The sequence below is a fragment of the Herpailurus yagouaroundi genome, unplaced genomic scaffold (assembly GCF_014898765.1).
Source record: "Herpailurus yagouaroundi ecotype Mexico unplaced genomic scaffold, PumYag 100, whole genome shotgun sequence".
Taxonomy (NCBI): Eukaryota; Metazoa; Chordata; class Mammalia; order Carnivora; family Felidae; genus Herpailurus; species Herpailurus yagouaroundi.
This window is the reverse complement of record NW_024412391.1, coordinates 80,569,302-80,589,567: the sequence shown is the minus strand read 5'-3', so window position 1 is coordinate 80,589,567 and position 20,266 is coordinate 80,569,302. Positions and strand designations below refer to the sequence as shown.

Below are 20,266 nucleotides of genomic sequence, written 5' to 3'. Positions count from 1 at the left end.
GTGTAAGGCAACATAGTGCAGTGATTAAGAATACTGACATTGGTAATTACTACCTATGTGACCTTGGATAAATTTCTTAGCCTTTCTGCACCTTGGTTTTTTCATCTCTAAAATGGGAATATGAGTAAGATCTACCTCTTAAGATTGTTGTGTTTGATAAGTGTGTTCAACAGTTAAGTGCTTATAATGGTGTCTGACACAGAGTAAGCTTTTCATAACTGTTAGCTTTTAATACTATTTTCTTTTTCATACCTTACATTCACTTGTCATTCACAACAAGCTTTGCAGCATTAAAGTATATTGGTGTGGTAGCCAGTGATAGAACTAGTTTAGTAAGAGAGACAATTTATTGATTTATGGAACCCAAGGAGATTGGACACCCTGAACTGTGGGTAGATCCCAGATGTATGTCATGTTCAGGACCTCTGGAATCAGGCCCTGAATGCCCCTGGACATGTTCTTGTTTTTTATTTCTGCCCCTCTCTGGGATAAACTTAATATACTTCTCATTGCAGACTGGCTTTCTTCCCGTGGGATGTAACAGCTTCCAATTTCAAGTTAGGCTTACCTCTAACAGCCTCCAACACTGATGAAGAGTTGACTGCTTCTTTACCTCTTCCCAAGTTTCAAATCATGGAGAAGGATCCTGATTCCTGGAGGTTTATAGGGACCAGTAGATGGAAGCCAGGAAATAGTATTTCATAAAATACGATGATTTTATTAGATAGTTCCATTTTGATGGGGTCAGGGGATGGGAGGTGGAGACAGGCAACTTTAAGCCCACCAGAGTCAAGGAGGGTGAGAAGTTGATATGCACTATACCAAGAAAGATTTTTCAAATTTTCTTTTCATTATAATTCATATATCATCATTTCACCCTCTTAAGGTGTACAATTTGGTGGTTTTTAGTATATTCACAGAGTTGTGTAGCCATCACTGCTGTCCAATTCCAGAACATTCTTCTCACCTCCCAAAAAAATCCCCTCACCCATGAGCAGTTGCTCCTCGTTCTCCTCTCTCCCTAGCCCCTACCAATCACTAATCCATTTTCTGTCTCTCTGAATGTGCTATTCTGGACATTCATATAAATTCTTAGAAATTACCATACAATGTAAAGCCTTTTGTGTCAGGCTTCTTTCACTCAGCATAATGTTTTTAAGGTTCATCCATGTTGTAGCATGGATCAGTACTTTATTCCTTTTAGTAGTCTATCCATTGAATGGATATACCACATTTTTTTTATCCATTTGTCAGCTGATGGACATTAGGGTTGATTCCACTTTTAGGCTATTATAAATAATGTTGTTATGGGGCGCCTGGGTGGCGCAGTCGGTTAAGCGTCCGACTTCAGCCAGGTCACGATCTCGCGGTCCGTGAGTTCGAGCCCCGCGTCGGGCTCTGGGCTGATGGCTCGGAGCCTGGAGCCTGTTTCCGATTCTGTGTCTCCCTCTCTCTCTGCCCCTCCCCCGTTCATGCTCTGTCTCTCTCTGTCCCAAAAATAATAAAAAACATTGAAAAAAAATTAAAAAAAAATAATGTTGTTATGAACATTCATGTACAAATTTTTGTGTGGACATACGTTTTCAACCCTCTTCATTCTATACCTAGGAACTTAATACTGGGACATATGAGAATTCTATGTTTAATATTTTGAAGAACTGCCAAACCATTTCCCAAAGCACTGAATCATTTTTTACATTCTCACCAGCAATATATGGGGTTCCAGTTTCTCCACATCTTCAACACTTTTGATTGTCCATCTTTTTTTATTATAGCCATTCTAACATGTGTAAAGTAGTATCTCATGGTAATGATGTTGACCATCTTTTCATGTGCTTACTGGCCATTTGTGTATACTCTTTGGAGGACTATCTATTTAAATCTTGGTCTCATTTTTATTTATTTATTTATTTATTTATTTTATTTTATTTTAATTTTTTTTTCAACGTTTATTTATTTTTGGGACAGAGAGAGACAGAGCATGAACGGGGGAGGGGCAGAGAGAGAGGGAGACACAGAATCGGAAACAGGCTCCAGGCTCTGAGCCATCAGCCCAGAGCCTGACGCGGGCTCGAACTCACGGACCGCGAGATCGTGACCTGGCTGAAGTCGGACGCTTAACCGACTGCGCCACCCAGGCGCCCCTTGGTCTCATTTTTAAAATTGGGTTGTCTTTTTATTGTTGAGTTATTTTTTTATATACTCTGAATACTAGGCCTTTATTAAATATATGATTTGCATATATTTTCTCCCATTCTGTGGGCTGTTCCCCACTTCCATGATAGTGCCCTTTGAAGTATAAGTTTTTAATTTTGAGGGCATTCCTTTTTGTTTGTTTGTTTGTTTGTTTTTTTAGTGCTGTATCTAAGAAACAATTGTGTAGTCCGAGGTCACACAGATTTACCCCTCTGTTTTTTTTTTTTAAGAGTTTTGTAGTTTCAAGTTTTACATTTAGGTAAAATTTTGAGTTCATTTTTGTATATGGTATGAGGTAGGGAGTCGAACTTCATTCTTTATATGTGAATACCCAGTTATCTCAGCACTGTTTGTTAAATACCCAGTTGTCTCAGCACTGTTTGTTAAAAAAACTATTCTTTCCTACATTGAACTGCCTTGGCACCCTTGTCAAAACCTGTAAATGTATGGATTTATTTCTAGATTATCAATTCTATTCCATTGACCTATATGTCTATACTTAACGCCAGTACCACAGTCTTCATTACTATAGTTTTGTAGTAATGTTTAAAATGGGAAGTATGCATCTTCTAACTTTGCTCTTCTTTTTCCAAATTGTTTTGGAAGACAGCTAAGACTTTAATAAGGATTGCATTGAATCTGTAGGAGAATTGCCATCTTAACAATATTAAGTGTTACATTGCATGGACATGGGATGCCTTTCTCTTTACTTAGATCTTCTTCAATTTATGTCAATAATATTTTGTAGCTTTTAGTGTACATGTCTTGCCCCTTCTTGGTTAAATTTATTCCTAAGTATTTTATTCTAATTCTATCACAGTGGACGTATTTTCTTAATGTACTTTTTCAGATTGTTGATTTTTGGTGTACAGTAATACAACTGATTTTTGTATATTGATCTTGTATCCTTCAACCTTTCTGAGCTCATTTACTAGCTCTAACAGTTTATTTTATGTGTATGGATTCCTTAGGATTTTCTATATACAAGATCGTGTCATATGTATAATCCAAGAGAGAGAGATAGTTTTACTCTTTCCTTTCCAATTTGGATGCTTTTTATATCTTTTTCTTAACTGTTTTCCATGGTAGGATAGATTTTGAACCATATTTTATATATGGGAAAACTGAGACTCAAGGGAGTTACATAGCTTCTTAAGGTTTCCGTGTACTTAGATAGCTTGGGTTTTAATCCTGATTCTGATAATAACTTGCTGTATGTCCTGGACCTCAGTTTACCATCTATAAACTTTGGGTATTGAAAAAAACCAAGTCAATAAACATACAAGTACAAATAGAAGTGATAAGTGTGCTATGAAGGATATGAAGAGGGTGCTATGATAGGAGAATACCAGTGTGTGTATAGGGACAGGGACCATTTTTGAAAGAGTTGTTAGACCAAGCCTCTAGCATTTCAGCTACAACCTAAAGTTTCAGAAGGATACTTTCATTTGAAGTTTCTTGTAGGCCAAAGAAACAGTATTTGTGAAGGCTCAAAGACAGGAAGGAGTCTTACTATCTCTGCTTCTAGACTGAAACTTGGGGAAGGGAAGAAACCAATCTGTTTTGATTCATCAGTTAGTCACCAGAACCTGACACTGTAACCGGAACATTGTATAGGTTCAGGAAATACTTGTTGAGTGAATAAATGATTGAACGGATTTATAAAGCAGCTAATATGGAATGTTCTTTTGAGCTCAGATATTCTACCTTTTTTAGTGATTAGACCTAAGTTTAAGACTTCAAATTTACTGTGGCTAGACATTTCATTCCAGTTCATTTTTTCCCCACACAACAGGGTGTTGATTTAGCCTCTCTGTGTTATTTCTGAGTTCTGGTTACTGCCAGCCTGTATTGTCATTCGAAGACCTCCCCTTGCAGGTTTTTGGGATACCCAATACTTGGGATAGAGTTGGTGAGGACTGAGAGTGGGTGGCATGGTGTTTTGGGATAGGAGGACTGAACAAAGCATGGGGAAGATGCCTACAATCCTGGTGTCCAGGTCAAATTGCTCTGGTCAAGCTGCTTTTTTTTCCCCTTCCTTGTCTCTCATCAGCCAGAGTCCTTAACCTTAAAATACAGTCCTTAGCAGTCTTGGAGACTGACCCCTGGCTCACTGACATTTACCAAAATCCCTCCATGTTTGTGAATGAAGAAATCAGTGCTCCCAGAGTCTCCTTCCAGTGATTACCTTGTCCCTAACCCAGGAGCATCTCCTCTCTACCACCTATAGAGGACTCCTTCTGGCCGAGGCTGTAGCTCTGGTTACCTGTATTATAAATGAAGTTGATTGACAACCTGACATGCCACCTCCTTTGTGCCTCATTGTAACTCACTCGAACTGAGTTGATTATACTCTTTAATCCTTGCACTCCAGCATCATCAGTCTGTGCCAGACCATCTTTGTTTTCTTTTATTTGATCGTTTTTCTACTTCATTCCTTTCTCTTCCCTTTAAACATCCTTACTGTGTGTGTGTGTGCACGTGAGTGTGTGTGTGTGTGTGTGTGTGTGTGTGTGTGTGTGTGTTTAGCTTTGCTGCATGTGTTTTTAAAGGCAATGTGTTCTGTAATTGGTCTGCTAGGACTGCCATAATAAAACACCATGGTCTGGGTGGCTTAAACAACACAAATGTATTTTGTCACAGTGAGGAGGCTAGAAGTAAAAGATCAAGGTATTGGGGCGCCTAGGTGGCTCAGTCGGTTGAGCGTCCGACTTCAGCTCAGGTCATGATCTCGCAGTCTGTGAGTTCGAGCCCCACAATAGGCTCTGTGCTGACTGTTCAGAGCCTGGAGACTGCTTCAGATTCTGTGTCTCCCTCTCTCTCTGCCCCTCCCCCACTCATGCTCGCTCTCTCTCTCTCTCTCTCGCTCTCTCTCTCTGTCAAAAATAAATAAAACATTAAAACAAACTAAAAAAAAAAGATCAAGGTATCAACAGGTTTGTTTTTTCCTGAGGCCTCTCTCCTTGGCTTGCAGATGGCTGCCTTCTTGCTGTAGTCTTCACATGGCCTTTCCTCTGTGCAGGTATATGCCTGTGTCTCTTTGAATATCCTAATCTCCTCTTAAAAGGACCCCAGTTGAACTGGATTAGTGTCCCATCCTAATGGCCTTGTTTTAACTTAATCACCTCTTAACTAAATCACTTAGTTATCTCCAAATATAGTTATATTCTGAGGAACTAGAAATTGGGACTTCAGCATATGAATTCAAGCAGGACAGAATTCAGTCCATAACATACTGTGTATCTCATTATTTCTTCTTTCTCTCTCAACATGCTGTTTCTGAGATCTCTCTATGTTATTATATGCAATCTAGTTTGTGATTTATGACAGATAGTTCCATTATATGGAATATGCCATATTTTACTTATCCATTCCCAAAAGATGGACCCCCTAATTTCCCCAAACCTTTTGCTATCACAAACAATGATGCAAAGAACATGCTTGTATATAGCTCCTTGTGGGCCTATGAAAGAAATTATTTGGATTATATAGCAGAGTGCACACATGTTAAGTATCCATAGCTACCTCCAGATTGCTTTCCAGAATCATTGGACCAGCTGTGGATGAGGATTCCTCTTTCCCAACATCATCAGCAGCACTTAATGCCACTTTTAATATTTCCCATTTTAATGTGCAAAAAATTATGTCATTGTTATTTTTAGCATATTTTGACCACTACTAAATTTGAGGATCTTCCCATGTATTCAATAGCCATTCAGGTTTCCCCACCCGTGAATGTCTATATACATACTTTGCGTATTGTCTTATTTTTTCTTGATAATTTGAAAAGTTCTTTGTATATTCTAGCCATTAATCCTTGTTAGTTTCTTGCAAAGATCTTCTTTCAGTCTGTCACCTCCTCCATGGGAAACTTGACTGATAGTGCCCTCATTAAGGAGGTATCTTTACTTTTGCTGTAGTATAATCCACCCATTTTCCTCTTATGGTTTGTTTTTTTGATGTTTAGTTTCTGAAATTCACCTTCTTCCCACTGCCCCAGTATCACAAAGATATCCTTCTCTATTTTATCATCTTATTATATGATTTAATTGACTATATCGCTCATATTTATATCTTTAACCAACTTGGAGCTTACTTTTTTTTGCAGTCAATATTGAATAGTTATTTCTCAATACTCATTCTCCTCTTGTTCTTTAGGCATATAGCCTCAGATTTTAGATGGGCATATTGCTACCCATAATAAAAACTACATTTTCCAGACTTCTTTACATTTAAGTGAGGCCATATGACTTAGTTCTCAGCAATTAGAATTAACCAAGAGTATGTGAGATAGTCCTGGGAAGACTCTTTAAGATGGAGGAGACAAGTTCCTCTTTTTCTTCCCTTGAATCTTTCTGTCACCAGCCTAGACTCCTGAAATGATGCTGGAGTATCAGCAACCGTATTGAGCCATGAAGGGATCTTGAGGATGGATACCATATGCTGAGGATGGCAGAGCAGAAAGCTAGAAAGACTTTGATGGTATCACAGAATTCCTATATCAGCCCTGCCTCCTCCCTCCGGACTTCTCTTACAGGAGAGAGAAATAAGCTTATACCTTATTTAACCACTGTTATTTTTGTGGGGAGGAGTTGTATATATATTACAACTAGGTTTGGTGCTCACTAGTGCTCACTAGTATCGTATAGAGGGCCAATCTTATTTTTTCTCCATATAGTGAAGCTGTTTTTCCAACCCCATCTACCAAATGATTTATTTTTTTCCCACTAGTTGTGATATTACCTCTATCATGTATTAAGTTCTTATATATTCATGAATCTATCTGTTGCTAGGATCTCAATTTATTAAATCTTGTTTATGCTTGTTTTTTCTCCATCAGTATCTTAAAAAAAATTTTTTTTGATGTGTATTTATTTATTTTGAGAGAGAGACAGAGCATGAGCAGGGAAGGGCAGAGCGAGAGGGAGAAACAGAATCCAAAGCAGAGTCCAGGCTCAGAGCTGTCAGCACAGAGCCCAATGTGGGGCTCAGACTCAATGACTGTGACATCATGACCTGAGCCAAAGTCGGACACTTAACTAACTGAACCACCCAGGCACCCCCTACATCATCTAAAGATTGTCAGAAATGATTGGTTCCTCCTTCTCCCCTCCCCCAACACACACACAACCTCCTTCCCGATCCTGTGGGTATCAGCTAAAATTTTAGTTCTGGATTATTATGGATATACTTTTTGTTGTTTGTTTTGGCTAAGGCTTAACTAAACAAAAGTAAATCTTATTTTATTCTTTATGCATCCTTTCTTTCTTATCTTGTTGCTTCCTCCTATATTAATTTCTCTTCTTGCTGGAGTACAGATTCCAAGACATCTTTCAGAGTGTTGGTGTAGTAAACTTTCTGAGACATATATGTATACCTAAGAGTATGATTATTCCATTATTACATTGATTTTTATTTTTTAAAGCTTTTAAAAAAATGTTTATTTATTTATGGGAGAGAGAGAGGGGGCGGGGAGAGCATGAGCAGGAAAGAGGCAGAGAGAGAAGGAGACAGAGAATCTGAAGCAGGCTCTGCGCCATCAGCACAAAGCCCAGCACAGACTCAAATCCACGAATGGAGAAATCATGACTTCAGCCAAAGTCAGCCATTTAACCAAGTGAATCACCCAGGAGCACCCCATTATTACATTTAAATGATAGATTAATTGATTATAAAATTCAAGACTAAAAGTTGTTTTCTTTTTGTACTTTAAAGAGATTGTTTATCTATCTTCCATACAGTTTGGCTGTTGAGAAATCTGGTTTTGTTGTTTCTTTTTCTCCCATGTTTTAAAATTTCACTGAACTGTGTTTAGAATAGGCTTTTTTCTTCTGAGACTTAATTCAGCATTAAAAATCCTGTCATTCTGGAGTCTTCGATGTTTTTTTAATTCTGTGAGACTCTTGAACATTATTTCTTGGTTTTCATTTAGCCCCTATCTGCATCTGGGACTCGCACCAGATGGAAACTGTCCTGTCTCTCATGTCTTTTAACCTCTCTTTCATCTCCTCATCTTTTAAAAACAATTTTTTTTAATGTTTCCTCATTTTTGAGAGAGAGAGAGAGAGACAAAGTGTGAGCAGGGATGCGGCAGAGAGAGAGGGAGACACAGAATCCGAAGCAGGCTCCAGGCTCTGAGCTGTCAGCACAGAGCCTGACATGGGGCTCAATCTCACAAACTGCAAGATCATGACCTGAGCCAAAGTCTGACACTTAATTGACTGAGCCACCCAGACGTCCCTATCTCCTCATCTATTTATCCCATCCTAATACCTTCTGGATGAGTTCCTTGGCCTGATCTTCCATGTCACTAATTTCCTCTCTGACTATAATCATTCTGCTATTAAACCCGTGTGTTGTATTATTCTCCATCAGAATATATTCTGTTGCCTATTTTTCGTAATTGCCTTTCTCTACTTCCTGTTTCCAATATTCTTCCTTATATCACTGAATATTATTTACTCACTTATTTAAAAATTTTTTGATACATTGATTCTATTTTTTTGAGTGCAAGTTTTTCATTATGTCCTTCCATTTTATAGTGTTTGTGTTTACAAGATATCTCATTATTTGTCCCTTGAAGTTATCAGCTAACTTGGTATTTTACAGGTCTTCTGTTTGCCCTTCTAGACCCCTTTCTGCCTTCCCCACTCTGCTCAGTGTCCCAGAGGCTGATGTGTGAAAACGACATCAACAAGCTCCCATGTCCTCAGGTTTCCCATTGAGTTCAGCCACTGGGGAGGCCCAGCAGGAGAATGTTGGGAGGGAAGAATGTGCCACCCATAATATGTATTCTCTCACTTCTCTCCCTATGGTGTTGTCTGTGTCCTTGACTGATGATCAGAATTCCTGTCAGGACAGACCTTGCCAAATGACTTTTTTCCTATGAATCCCATACCTCCTACCTCCTGTCCCCTTCCCAGGCCTGTTCCTAGCACTTGAGTACTCTGATATTCTGCCTGCAAAACTCTAAATAGTCTGATTACTCAAATGATCAGTGTGAGCATGCCACCATTTCCTGTTGGGACCCTGACTAGCATATTCACCTAGGGTTATTTACCTGGAGAGAGGAGCAAAGGCTTATCTGGCCCTGGTTAGTGTTTCTCCAAATGAATTAGATAGTGAGCATTATACCAAGCGACTTTGGGGGAGCACCCCATGGTAGAGAGGCCCTTGTGTTGAAATTCAGGATTAAGCCACCTCTGCATTATTCATTCTACCCCGGGAGTTCAGCCACTCTTCCCAGGCACTGCCTTTATCTAGGGATATTGCAATTGCTCAAACAGTGTGGTGGTTTGAAGAGGAACAGGTTAGGTTGCTCAGGTGGTAGCCAACTCATCTGCGCTTATGCTGTCTACAGCTTAAGCTATCCCTCTACAGCTTCAGAGCTTCCAAGATATTCTCTTACTGGCCCTGTGCTTTAGTAGAAAAGGCAGTGATCTGCTCAGGACAATGCTGGGAGAGAAAAGATTTAAACTAAGAAATTCTCTGCCAGCCTATCCCCACTTGGATCTTTAGAGCAGGCATCATCATCTGCCCACCTCAGACCCCACCACCTTCTACTTTTCAAAGAGTTTCTCATTGTTTTTGTTTTGTTTTGTTTTGAAGTTTTGGAGACAGCTGAGCGCTTCAGCTTCTCTTGGGTTCGGTTTGGAGACAGGAATCCTTAGTGGAATTCCTTGGATCTGTAATTAAATGTGGTTGCTCAAACAGATACCTATGTTTTCTTAGCATTGGCGTTCTGATTCACAAAGGCAACAATTGTTTGCCCAGGGAAGCCTCTCAACTGCCATTGACTCACAGGCTGATAATAGACAAGGCCAGCCTTCAGAGGTCATCCAATCTATCCCCCTAGGAATATCTGCACGAAACTGCATCACAAAGAGGCAGCTAGGAAATCTCTGCCCGAGTGTGGGGAGGTCTGGTTCTATCTTCTGTAGATATTACACCTACTACTGTCTTGACTATTAAAGTGGATGTTCCGATGTATCATGTTTCTCCAGATGAGTTAGATAGCGAGCATTATACCAAGTGACTTTGGGGGAGCAGCAAGGTAGAGAAACCCTTGTGGTGAAATTCAGGATTAAGCCACCTGTGCATTATGGAATGCAGGGCTTATTACCCCAGCTGTTGGGAGTGCTGCCAGCAAATTGCCTTTAGCTGTCAGCCCTTTTGGGGGCTTGCCTTAGTTGAAGTGATATGATGATAATGATGATGAGGAGGAGGAGGAGGAGGAGGAGGAGAATGATGCTAAGTGTAAGGGAGGAATCAAAGAACTATTAAACAAAGTCCCTACCTTTGATAGCTCACAGTCTTGTTAGGAAGATGATTCATAAATAAAAAGAAGTATGATTGAGAATAAAAGACAATATGTGATAAACCATAGGAGTAAGCCAGGCAACAGTTACAGTAACTTGGGAATTTGAAGGAATAGGCATAGTGCCCCTTTGGTCAAGGCTAGTCAGGGTAGATTCTGTATGTAGGAGGGATTTGTAAAAGATCTTAAGGCTTGATGAAATTAGCTAGGATATATTGCAAATGTGATTGATTTAGAGATTTCTGAACTCTATCAGAAATCTGTCTTATTTCAAATAAGATGGATACGTACTTGGGAGAGTTTATCCCTGTGGGGACCATAAATAAAGCTGAATTTTATAAAATAAAAAAAAATGCCTACTCACCCTCACAAAACCCTGTGAGATAGGTACTATTATTATTCTCACCTTCCAGATAAAGGAAGTGAGGCACATGACGGTTGAGTGACTTGCCCAGATCACACAGTTAGCAGGTGGTTGTCTTGGGATCCAAATCCAGGCAGTCTGAGCCAGAGGTGTATGTTTTCCTAACCTATTTCCAAGGCAGGTAACTGCTTTCCTCGGAGACACCCAAAGATGAGAATTGGATCGACTGTTTAGGAAGTGATAGTTACGGATAAGCTACTATGCCTCTGGGAAGAGGAGCTTGTTTATCATTTCTCAGCTTTTCTGCAAAAGCAATTTTTGCAGCAGCTCAAGTTATGTCCCAAGCAAATGAAACAGGTGCTCATTAGGCCTCTGGGCTGGTGTAACTCTCACTTTGCAATTGCTGTAAGAGGTGGAGAAGATGAACAACCTTAAATGTTCACTATGGAAACCTGGACGTCATTTCTATTCATGTGGAGTTCATTAACCTGAGTTTCTTTAAACTGAGATTTATAAAACAAGCAAGTGTTTCTGGGTGTGGAAGGGCAAAGGAGAGGAAGGTAGTATATTTAAAAAACAAAAACAAAAACAGAAGCAATGGAAAAACATCCCCTTCTGTTTCCTTTTATGGTAGTCTCTGAAGCACACATACACAAACTGCCTTAATGTTTTTACTGAAAATTAGTAAGACATTTATTTTGGAGATGTGACAATTCCTAACCTGATGGCCGAACTATCTTGAGTTCAGCCTTTGTGATGTTAGTGAGCAGAGAATGTATGATATTGTGAGATGTCTGAACAGAACTCATCCAGTCTGCACAGAGACAGATGGACTTTTACAAACATGGAGAAAACTACGGATTGATCCAAGTGATTCCTGAAGTCACTGATTTGTTTTAATGACTCTTATTTGGTAAAATGTCTGCTGCCATTCCCCTGATGGTAAACATGGGATCAAAGTTCTGATTCCTCCAAGATTAATCATTTTCTTCTTTATCTGCATCAAAGTCCTTTGATATGGCAAAACTTCCTTTTTCAGTTGATCTTACTGTATGTTTAGATTGCAATCAATAATAGTAAATATTGACTTGAGGGGTCACTGCTTACTAGAGGGAAAGGGGTTATCATTAGAAATTTACCATTTGCAATTTTTTTTACCCTACTTCTTTCCATAAAAGAGGTTTATTTTAAAATCTTATTAGTCTGAGAAAAGAGAGTTTGGCCAAAATTCTTTGGCTGTTTCATCTTCTTATTTCAAAACACTTGAGGGAATTTTTCTGATTCTACATGGATCTGGCAGCATAATTATAAGCACAAGTATGGAGTCACAAACACCTTCTCATTGCCTAACATTGGACCAGATAACAGTCTCTATAAAAGGAGATAATGACAAGACCTACATTTTATAGTGGTTTTGAGTTCCAAAAGATATAATAATTATAAAGAATTTAGTTCAGTACCTGGCACTTAAGTGCTCAGTAAATATTAGCTATTAATGTTATTATATTATTTAAAAATTAACATGTATACAAATTATAGTATGTGCATTTGCATAGTCTAAAAAACTACTATAGATTACAGAATCTGGATGTGAGTGGGCTCAGCAATTTCTTTAAATTTTTTTTTAGCGTTTATTTATTTTTGAGACAGAGAGAGACAGTGCATGAACGGGGTGGGTCAGAGAGAGAGGGAGACACAGAATCCGAAACAGGCTCCAGGCTCTGAGCTGTCAGCCCAGAGCCCGACGCGGGGCTCAAACTCACTGGCTGCGAGATCGTGACCTGAGCTGAATGAAGTGGGACGCCCAGCCGACTGAGCCACCCAGGCGCCCCAGCAATTTCCTTTTAAGATGAATAAATCTTAAAAATCCTTGAACAGAGGTATCATTTGCATAGGACTATCCAACATGATTTTTTCAAGTTTATTCATTTATTCTGACACAGAGAGTGCGCGCGCACAAGTGAGGGAAAGGCAGAAAGAGAGGCAGAGAGAGAGAATCCCACACAGGCTCCACAAGACCGATGTGGGGCTCAAACCAGGTACTGTGTAATCATGACCTGAGCCAAAGTCAGGCTCAACCGACTAAGCCACCTGCACACCCCCAACATGGTTTTTAAAAATGAGGCATCCAGGGGCGCCTGGGTGGCTCAGGTGATGATCTCGTGGTTTGTGGGTTCCAGCCCGGCGTCTGGCGCTGTGCTGACAGCCTGGAACCTGCTTCGGATTTTGTGTCTCCCTCTCTCTCTGCCCCTTCCCTGATCATGCTCTCTCTCAAAAATATATAAACAATAAATAAATAAATAAGTACATAAATAAATAAATAAATAAATAAAAATTAAGCATGCACATTAAGCCAGCTTGACTTTGTACTTTAAAATGATGAGTATATTTTCAGTTTACAATTCAAATTTGTAGATTCACAATGTCCAGTATAGTTAAAATAACTTGCATATAAATACATACTAACTGAAGTGATTATATGCTAACTGCATATGCACACTGTATGTGTATGTGTGTGTGTTTCAATGTAAATGTGACCATCAGTATTTCAAATAGGGAACCATAGGCCTGTCAATTAATGACAGTGGCCTCCTTTTTATTATAGACAACTGGGGAACTGATATATAGAATCACTTTCACATATTTTTCAAAAGGCAGATCCCTGGGTCTCACTCTGGACTTAGTGAATCAGAATATTCAGGAGTAGGATACAAATAACTTGCATTTTTAATATGTTAGTACTGCCTAGTTAGAAAACTGGGAAAGAGTATGAAAGTATGGTTTTTAGACATTGGATAACAGACTGTGCAAGGCTGTGATTCATGGAAGAAAGCAAACAAATGAGGTGAGCCCTTCAACTGCTCCAGGATCTTGCCTGGAGGCTCTTTCCAGACCTGAACTCAGCAAGAGGGAACCTAAACAGAGTCTGAGGGTCTTGCTGTGGGGTTATGGGAGGCTAAGGTGGCTAGAATTTGTGGAACAGAGTATCAAAGAGGAGGAGGAAGTTGCAGAGAGAAGACTCTAGAGATTAGCAAAGGGTTTCCCACGTCTCTGAGCCTGGGGAGGGACCCACCGTCCAATCTCTCCTAACTCAGTCCTCCCCAGAGATAACCACTCAAGATGATTTCTGCCTTTTTTTTGAACTTTATGTCGATGGAATCACATACCACATATATTGCCGGGGCTGGGGGAGTTGACCTATTACGCTTGACATTTTGTTTGTGAGGTTGATCCATGCTGTGTGGCAGTAGCATCTGCCTTGTTGTTGCTATATGTTTTTTTTTTTTTTTTTTTACAGAGAAGGGGGTGGAGGGAGAGAGAGAGACAAGCTCAAGTAGGCCCCACGCTCAGCACAGAGCCCAAGGTGGAGCTCCATTCCATAATTCTGGGGTCATGACCTGGAGGAAACCAAGAGTTGGATGCTCAACTGACTGAGCACCTTATGCTCTTTTGTTACGTGATTGTTTATCATTTGACAGTTAGTGGAACTTTGGTTTTTATCATTTTTTATTTTTAGCTATTACAAATAATGGTGCTATGTGTTTTGGCTCATATACATAGGTATTTGTCTTCAATATAAATCTAAGAGAGGACTAGCTGGGTCATGAGATAGACGTAACATACATGTAACATACATTTTTCCAGAATGGTCGCACCAATTTCACTCCCACCACCAGTGTATCAAAGTTCTAGTTGTTACATATTCCCGCCAATACTTGATATTGCCAATATTTTACATTTTGGCCATTTTGGTTAGGAAGTAGTAGTATCACATTGTGGTTTTAGTTTGCATATTTCCCTGATTCATAATAATATTGAGCATGTTTTCAGATGTTGATTGGCCATTTGAATATCTTTCTATAGGATTTATATATTTTTCTCAGGGATTTGCAGAAATTATTTTTACATGGTCTGGTGACAAGCCTTTTGTTATATGTTTTCAAAATTTCAAGTATCTAAAAACTCTGTGGTTTGCCTTTCACTCTCTTATTGGTGTCTTTTCCTTTAGGAACTGGAGTTCCTACACTTAATTTATTCCAATGTATTCATCTTTTCCTTAATGGTTAGTGCTTTATGTGTTCCATTTAAGAAATCTTTACCAACCTCACTTTATAAAGATTTTCTCCTGTTTTTTTTTTTCTTCTAGAATTTTCTCCTCCCATGACCATGGGAATAGTCTAATAGCAGCTGAATCTTTTTAGTTTTTTCTTTTGTGGATCTCCAGTGGACCCAGCATCATTTGTGGCCAGACTCTCTTCTCCCCTCTTCTCTGCTGTACCACCTTTCACATAAACCAGGTGGGTCTTTTGCTGGATTCTGTTCCATTCCATGTCTCTGTTAGTCTATCCCTGCGCCAATCCTATAGTTTCAGTTGTAGTAGCTTTATAGCAAACCTTGATGTTCACTCATCTGGCTCCTCCAACTCTGTTCTTTTTCTTCGAGATTATCTCAGCTATTATTCTATTTCCATATAAAATTTAGAACCCATGGATCAATTTCTACCTTTTGGTGTCAGTGGTAGTAAGTGTGTTCTGGGAATTTTTCCATTTTACCTAAACTTTCTATTGTCTCATCATAATCCTAATATCCTCATATTATCTTTTTCATTATCAGAAAGGCCAGTGGTGATATTTCTTTTTCATCTGTATTATTGGCTGTTCATGCCTTCCCTCTTTTTCTCATTGATCAGTCATGTCAAGTATCAGTTTTCACAGTCTTTCCAAAGAATACTTTTCTGTGGCTTTGTTAATCTTCTTTCTTTTATGTTTTTCTTTTTAAATAATTTCTGCTCTTCTAGTTATAATTTTCCTGCTTGTACTTACTTTGGTTTCATTTGTTTTTATTTTTACAACTTCTTGAGATGGATACTTAAATCATTGATTTGAAGCCCTATTGCCTTACTTTTCTTTTCTTTTTTTCTTTTTCTTATTTTTTGTGAGAGAGAAAGAGAATGTGAGTGGGGGGAAAAGGGAAAGAGAGAGAGAGAGAGAGAGAGAGAGAGAGAGAGAGAGAGAGAGAGAGAATCTCCCCAATGTGGGGCTCGACCCCACAACCCTGAGATCATGACCTAAGCTAAAATCAAGAGTCAGATACTCAACCAAATGAGTCATCCAGGCACCCCAGTTTTCTAATATATATAATGACATCTACTTACTTACCTCCAAGCACTCTTTTGGTTTTATTACATAAACTTTTTATGTCCAATTTTCATTATTATTATTCAGTTCAAGTATTTTCTGATTTCCATTACAACTTCTGGGTCACATGAATTATTAAGAAGTATTTTAAGTTCCAAACATATGGAAATTTTCTAGTCTTTTGTGTGGTAGTGTTATTGATATCTGACTTATTTTCACTATGGTCAAGGAATATACTCTCTAATTTTAATCTTATAAAATTTATTAGAGAAGCTGATGAACTAGCATGTATTTAGTTTTGATAAATGATTCTACACCTGTTGGGTGTGCTGTTCTACATATGACAGTTAGGTCAAGTGTGTTAATCACTGAGTTCTTAGTATCAGTTATTACTAATACTAGGATTTATCAGCAAGAGTCCCTATGTCATAGTTCTTTATTATTTCTCTGCTGAAATTCTCTATTTTGTTTTTTCAGTTCCTTGAACCTATGATTTTAAAGATCATGGCTGGTAACTCCATCAGACAAAATAATAAACATCTCTCATATGTTTTATTATCTGGGCTTTCAATTAAGTCCCATCTTCTAAACTACTAAAACGTTTTTGATTTGGTACCAGACACTATATATTTTTAAAAATGGAGAGGAAATTGAAGCTCTGCATAATGTTATTTTCCTTCAAAGAGAATTATCTTCTACTTCTGGAAGTGGACCTTGAGCTAGGGCCTCCAGATCACCTTACAATCAGAAATTACAATGATTTGAAGTTGGATGTCGGTATCTGGGAGGGCTGATCGATTTCTGGTTTACTCTTAGTCCTTGTATATAACCCTCTGGGGTCTCTTTAGAAATAGATTCCTTTTCTTTGACAAGCCTTGAACTTCAGTTTTTGCCCCATAGACCTGTGTCTGTTAAAAGTTCTGCTCAGCTTCTCATTTACTGCTTGTAACAATGCCATCTCCCTTGAAAGGACACTGGCACCGAATGCCAGACTCACCACTTTGGGTTTCCTTCCTCTACCTAAGATATTTTCCCTACACCACATTTTTTTTTTTAATTAAAAAAAAAAAATTTTTTTTTTTTGAGAGAGAAAGAGACAGAGCATGAGCAGGGGAGGGGCAGAGAGAGGAAGACACAGAATCAGAAGCAGACTCCAGGCTCCAAGCTGTCTGCACAGAGCCCAATACAGGGCTCAAACTCACAGATCGTGAGATCATGACCTGAGCCGAAGTCAGATGCTTAACTGACTGAGCCACCCCAGGGTCCCTTCCCTACACCACATCTTAACTGTCTTGGGGCGTGTGTGTGTGTGTGTGTTGCCGCTTTTTTAGTTCTCAGTACGGAGTCTCTCCAAACAACTAATTTTCAATGGCAAAATAAGTAGAAGTCCTAGACCAGAAAATTTTAAGCTAACGGAGCAACCTCATCTCATCTTATGTGTCAATTGGGTCAGTAAACACAGACTATGTCTGGAATTCTCCTGGTGGGTTCACGAGCTAAAAAATGATTGTTGCTTTAAGTCACTAAGTTTTAGAGTAAGTTGCCATATCACTGTGGATAGCTGATGTGGAGTTTGGTATTTGTGACTTATTTGGGTACTGCTGACACAAGAAAAACTCAAGACATGTCATTGGCTTTGGCACCACATGGTTGGTGGAAGCTGGAAGGGTCACAAGGAGAATGTTAGTGAAAACCTAAAGGACCTCGAGAAGAGTGTTAGGAGAAGTCTAAAAGGCCTCAAGGAATTTGTCAGTAAGGGCCTAAAGGAAAGACAGGAAAATATTACTGGAAGCTAGAAAAACAGTGCCCTTGGTACATAGTAGCAGAATGTGAAAAATAGCAAATATAATATAGTAATAAACTTGATGATCTAGCCAAAGAGGTTTCCATGAAGAGCACTGATGGTTCTGCTTAGGGTTTTTTAGCTGCCTATAATAAAACAGGAGAAGAAAAGTAAATCAAAAAAGGATCTGTGGCCCCCAGAATTCTCAGATGGCCCCTACGGTCTCTACCCCTGGTGCTGCACCCATGGTTAGGATGGGAGAGTAGAAGGAATGATATGGCAGAAGGAATGTCACAGATATAATAAAAGTCCCCAAGTAGGTGGGCTTGACCTAATCAAAGGAGCCCTTAAAAGGGACTGGTCCTTTCTGTGAAGAGACTTGAAATGTGAGGGGCCATGGAAGGGCCACATGGCAAGGACCTGAGGGTGTCCTCTAAGAGAAGCAAGAAATGGGGCTTCGGTTACACGACCCGAGGAAATCAATTCTGCCATCAATGGAGGGAGCTTGGAAGCAGGCCTTTCTCCAGTTGAGGCTCCAGATGAGAATAGCTGGCTGACACCTTAACTTCAGCCTTGTGAGACCAGGAGCAGGGCATTCAGTTAAAATATGCTGGGGCGCCTGGGTGGCTCAGGTGGTTGGGCTTCCGACTTGGTTTTGGCTCAGGTCATGATATCACAGTTCGTGAGTTTGAGCCCCATGTTGGGCTCTATGCTGACAGCTCAGAGCCTGGAGCCTGCTTCGGATTCTGTGTGTTTCTCTCTCTCTGCCCCTTCCCTGCTCATATTCTGTCTCTCCCTCTCTCAAAAATAAATAAAAACATTTTTAAAAAATGCTGAATTCTGATCCACCGAAAGTGAGATAATTAATTTGTGTTGCTTTAATCTACTAAGTTTGTGATAATTTGTTACACAGAAATAAAAAATGGATATAACAACTATTCAGTTTCAAGCCAAATTTGAAGAAATGTAAAGGAGCCAGGACTCTTTAGATTTGAAAATAAAATTATGTTTTTTTCTCAGTCTCTTAAGATGGCAAACTATTCTCAAATTAAGAAATGACTTCTAGGCAAAGATCGAGTCTAGCATGGACTTGTAAGATCCTTTTTTGAAACTTCAGAATAATCTAAGATGCCACCTCATAGATTCTTTCTTTTTTTTTTAAGTTTATTTATTTATTTTGAAAGAGAGAGAGAACAAGCTGGGGAGGGGCAGAGAGAGGGGGACAGAGGATCTGAAGCCAGCTCTGTGCTGACAGCAGAGAGCCCGATGTGGGACTCGAACTCATGAACTGTGAGATCATGATCTGAGCCGAAGTCGGATGCTTAACTGCTTGAGCCACCCAGGCGTCCCTCATAGACTCTTTCAAATAGACAACAGTTCTGCTAAAGATCTTAAGATGTGCTTCACAGACTCTGTTAAACAGTGGGGCTTCCTAATCTTAAGGGATTGTCACACAGCAACCTCATAAGGACTGCAGGTAGAAGAGAGCTTATCTTTTTTTTAACTTGTTTTTTTAATGTTTATTTTTGAGAGAGAGAGAGAGAGAGAGAGAGAGAGAGAGAGAGAGAGAGAGAGAACAAGCAGGAGAAGGGCAAAGAGAGAGGGAGACACAGAATCTGAAGCAGGCTGTCAGCCCAGAGCCCGATGCGGAGCTTGAACTCACCAGCTGGGAGATCATTACCTGAGCCGAAGGCAGATGTTTAACTGACTGAGCCACCCACGCACCTACCTAGAAGAGAGCTTATCTTAAAGAGATTTGAGTTGTGACCGTCTTGGAACGACTGAAACTAAATATGATGCATGGAGACCCTCCAAAAAACAGGAGAATTTTGGTGGTGGAAGCACTGTCACCTTGAACTAAGAATTATGAACCAAGGGGCAGTACTGGGCTTCCATCAAAAAACGAACAACATGCCTGACTGTTTCCAGAATTACCACTGACCAGTGATGGCTGCCCTGCTGTGCTTCCCTCCCTTTTTAGCTTCAACCTTTGAAACAACTTCCTGACTTCCAGTCCTCTCTTTCCTGCATGATGGCCAGTGACAGAACTAAGTCAAAGCAGCTTATGTCGTGCATTGAAGCCCATGGTCCCTGAGGAGTGTGTTCTGCTGTGAAGGTAAGAAACTTTTGACACAAACTTTTGTACTTTAGATCAGTGTTCCACCTCAGGTACGCTTGGGCTGCCACAGACCTCTCCAAATGAAAGGAGAGCAAGGTTGCCAGGGAAGGAACCCGCCTGGCTGGCTCCTCCTTTTTTGGCTTCACTATTCCCCATCCTTCCCATTATTAAGTATATACGCATGAAATATATGTGCAAACACATGTGCATGCCTGTGTATATGTTTATGAGGGACTGTTTTTCCAAGAGGACCTTCAAGCAACTCTCCCCTAACCTCTCCTCCCCAAACTGATATATACCCTTCTCTCCAATAAAACCACTTCCTTTGCCCCTTTGTCACCAAACAAAT

At 39.7% G+C, this 20,266-nt stretch overlaps 1 protein-coding gene across 1 annotated transcript in view; it reads left to right on the top strand.

Annotated features, from left to right (window-relative positions):
* ORC5 (origin recognition complex subunit 5) overlaps positions 1-19,871 on the top strand; it is a 147,705-nt gene extending 127,834 nt beyond the window's left edge. The window contains exon 14 of the mRNA XM_040472871.1: positions 19,780-19,871. Within this exon, the coding sequence (XP_040328805.1) occupies positions 19,780-19,792 (13 nt within the window). The 3' untranslated portion in view covers positions 19,793-19,871. The remainder of the gene's footprint in view (positions 1-19,779) is intronic.
* The last annotated feature ends 395 nt before the right edge of the window (positions 19,872-20,266 follow it).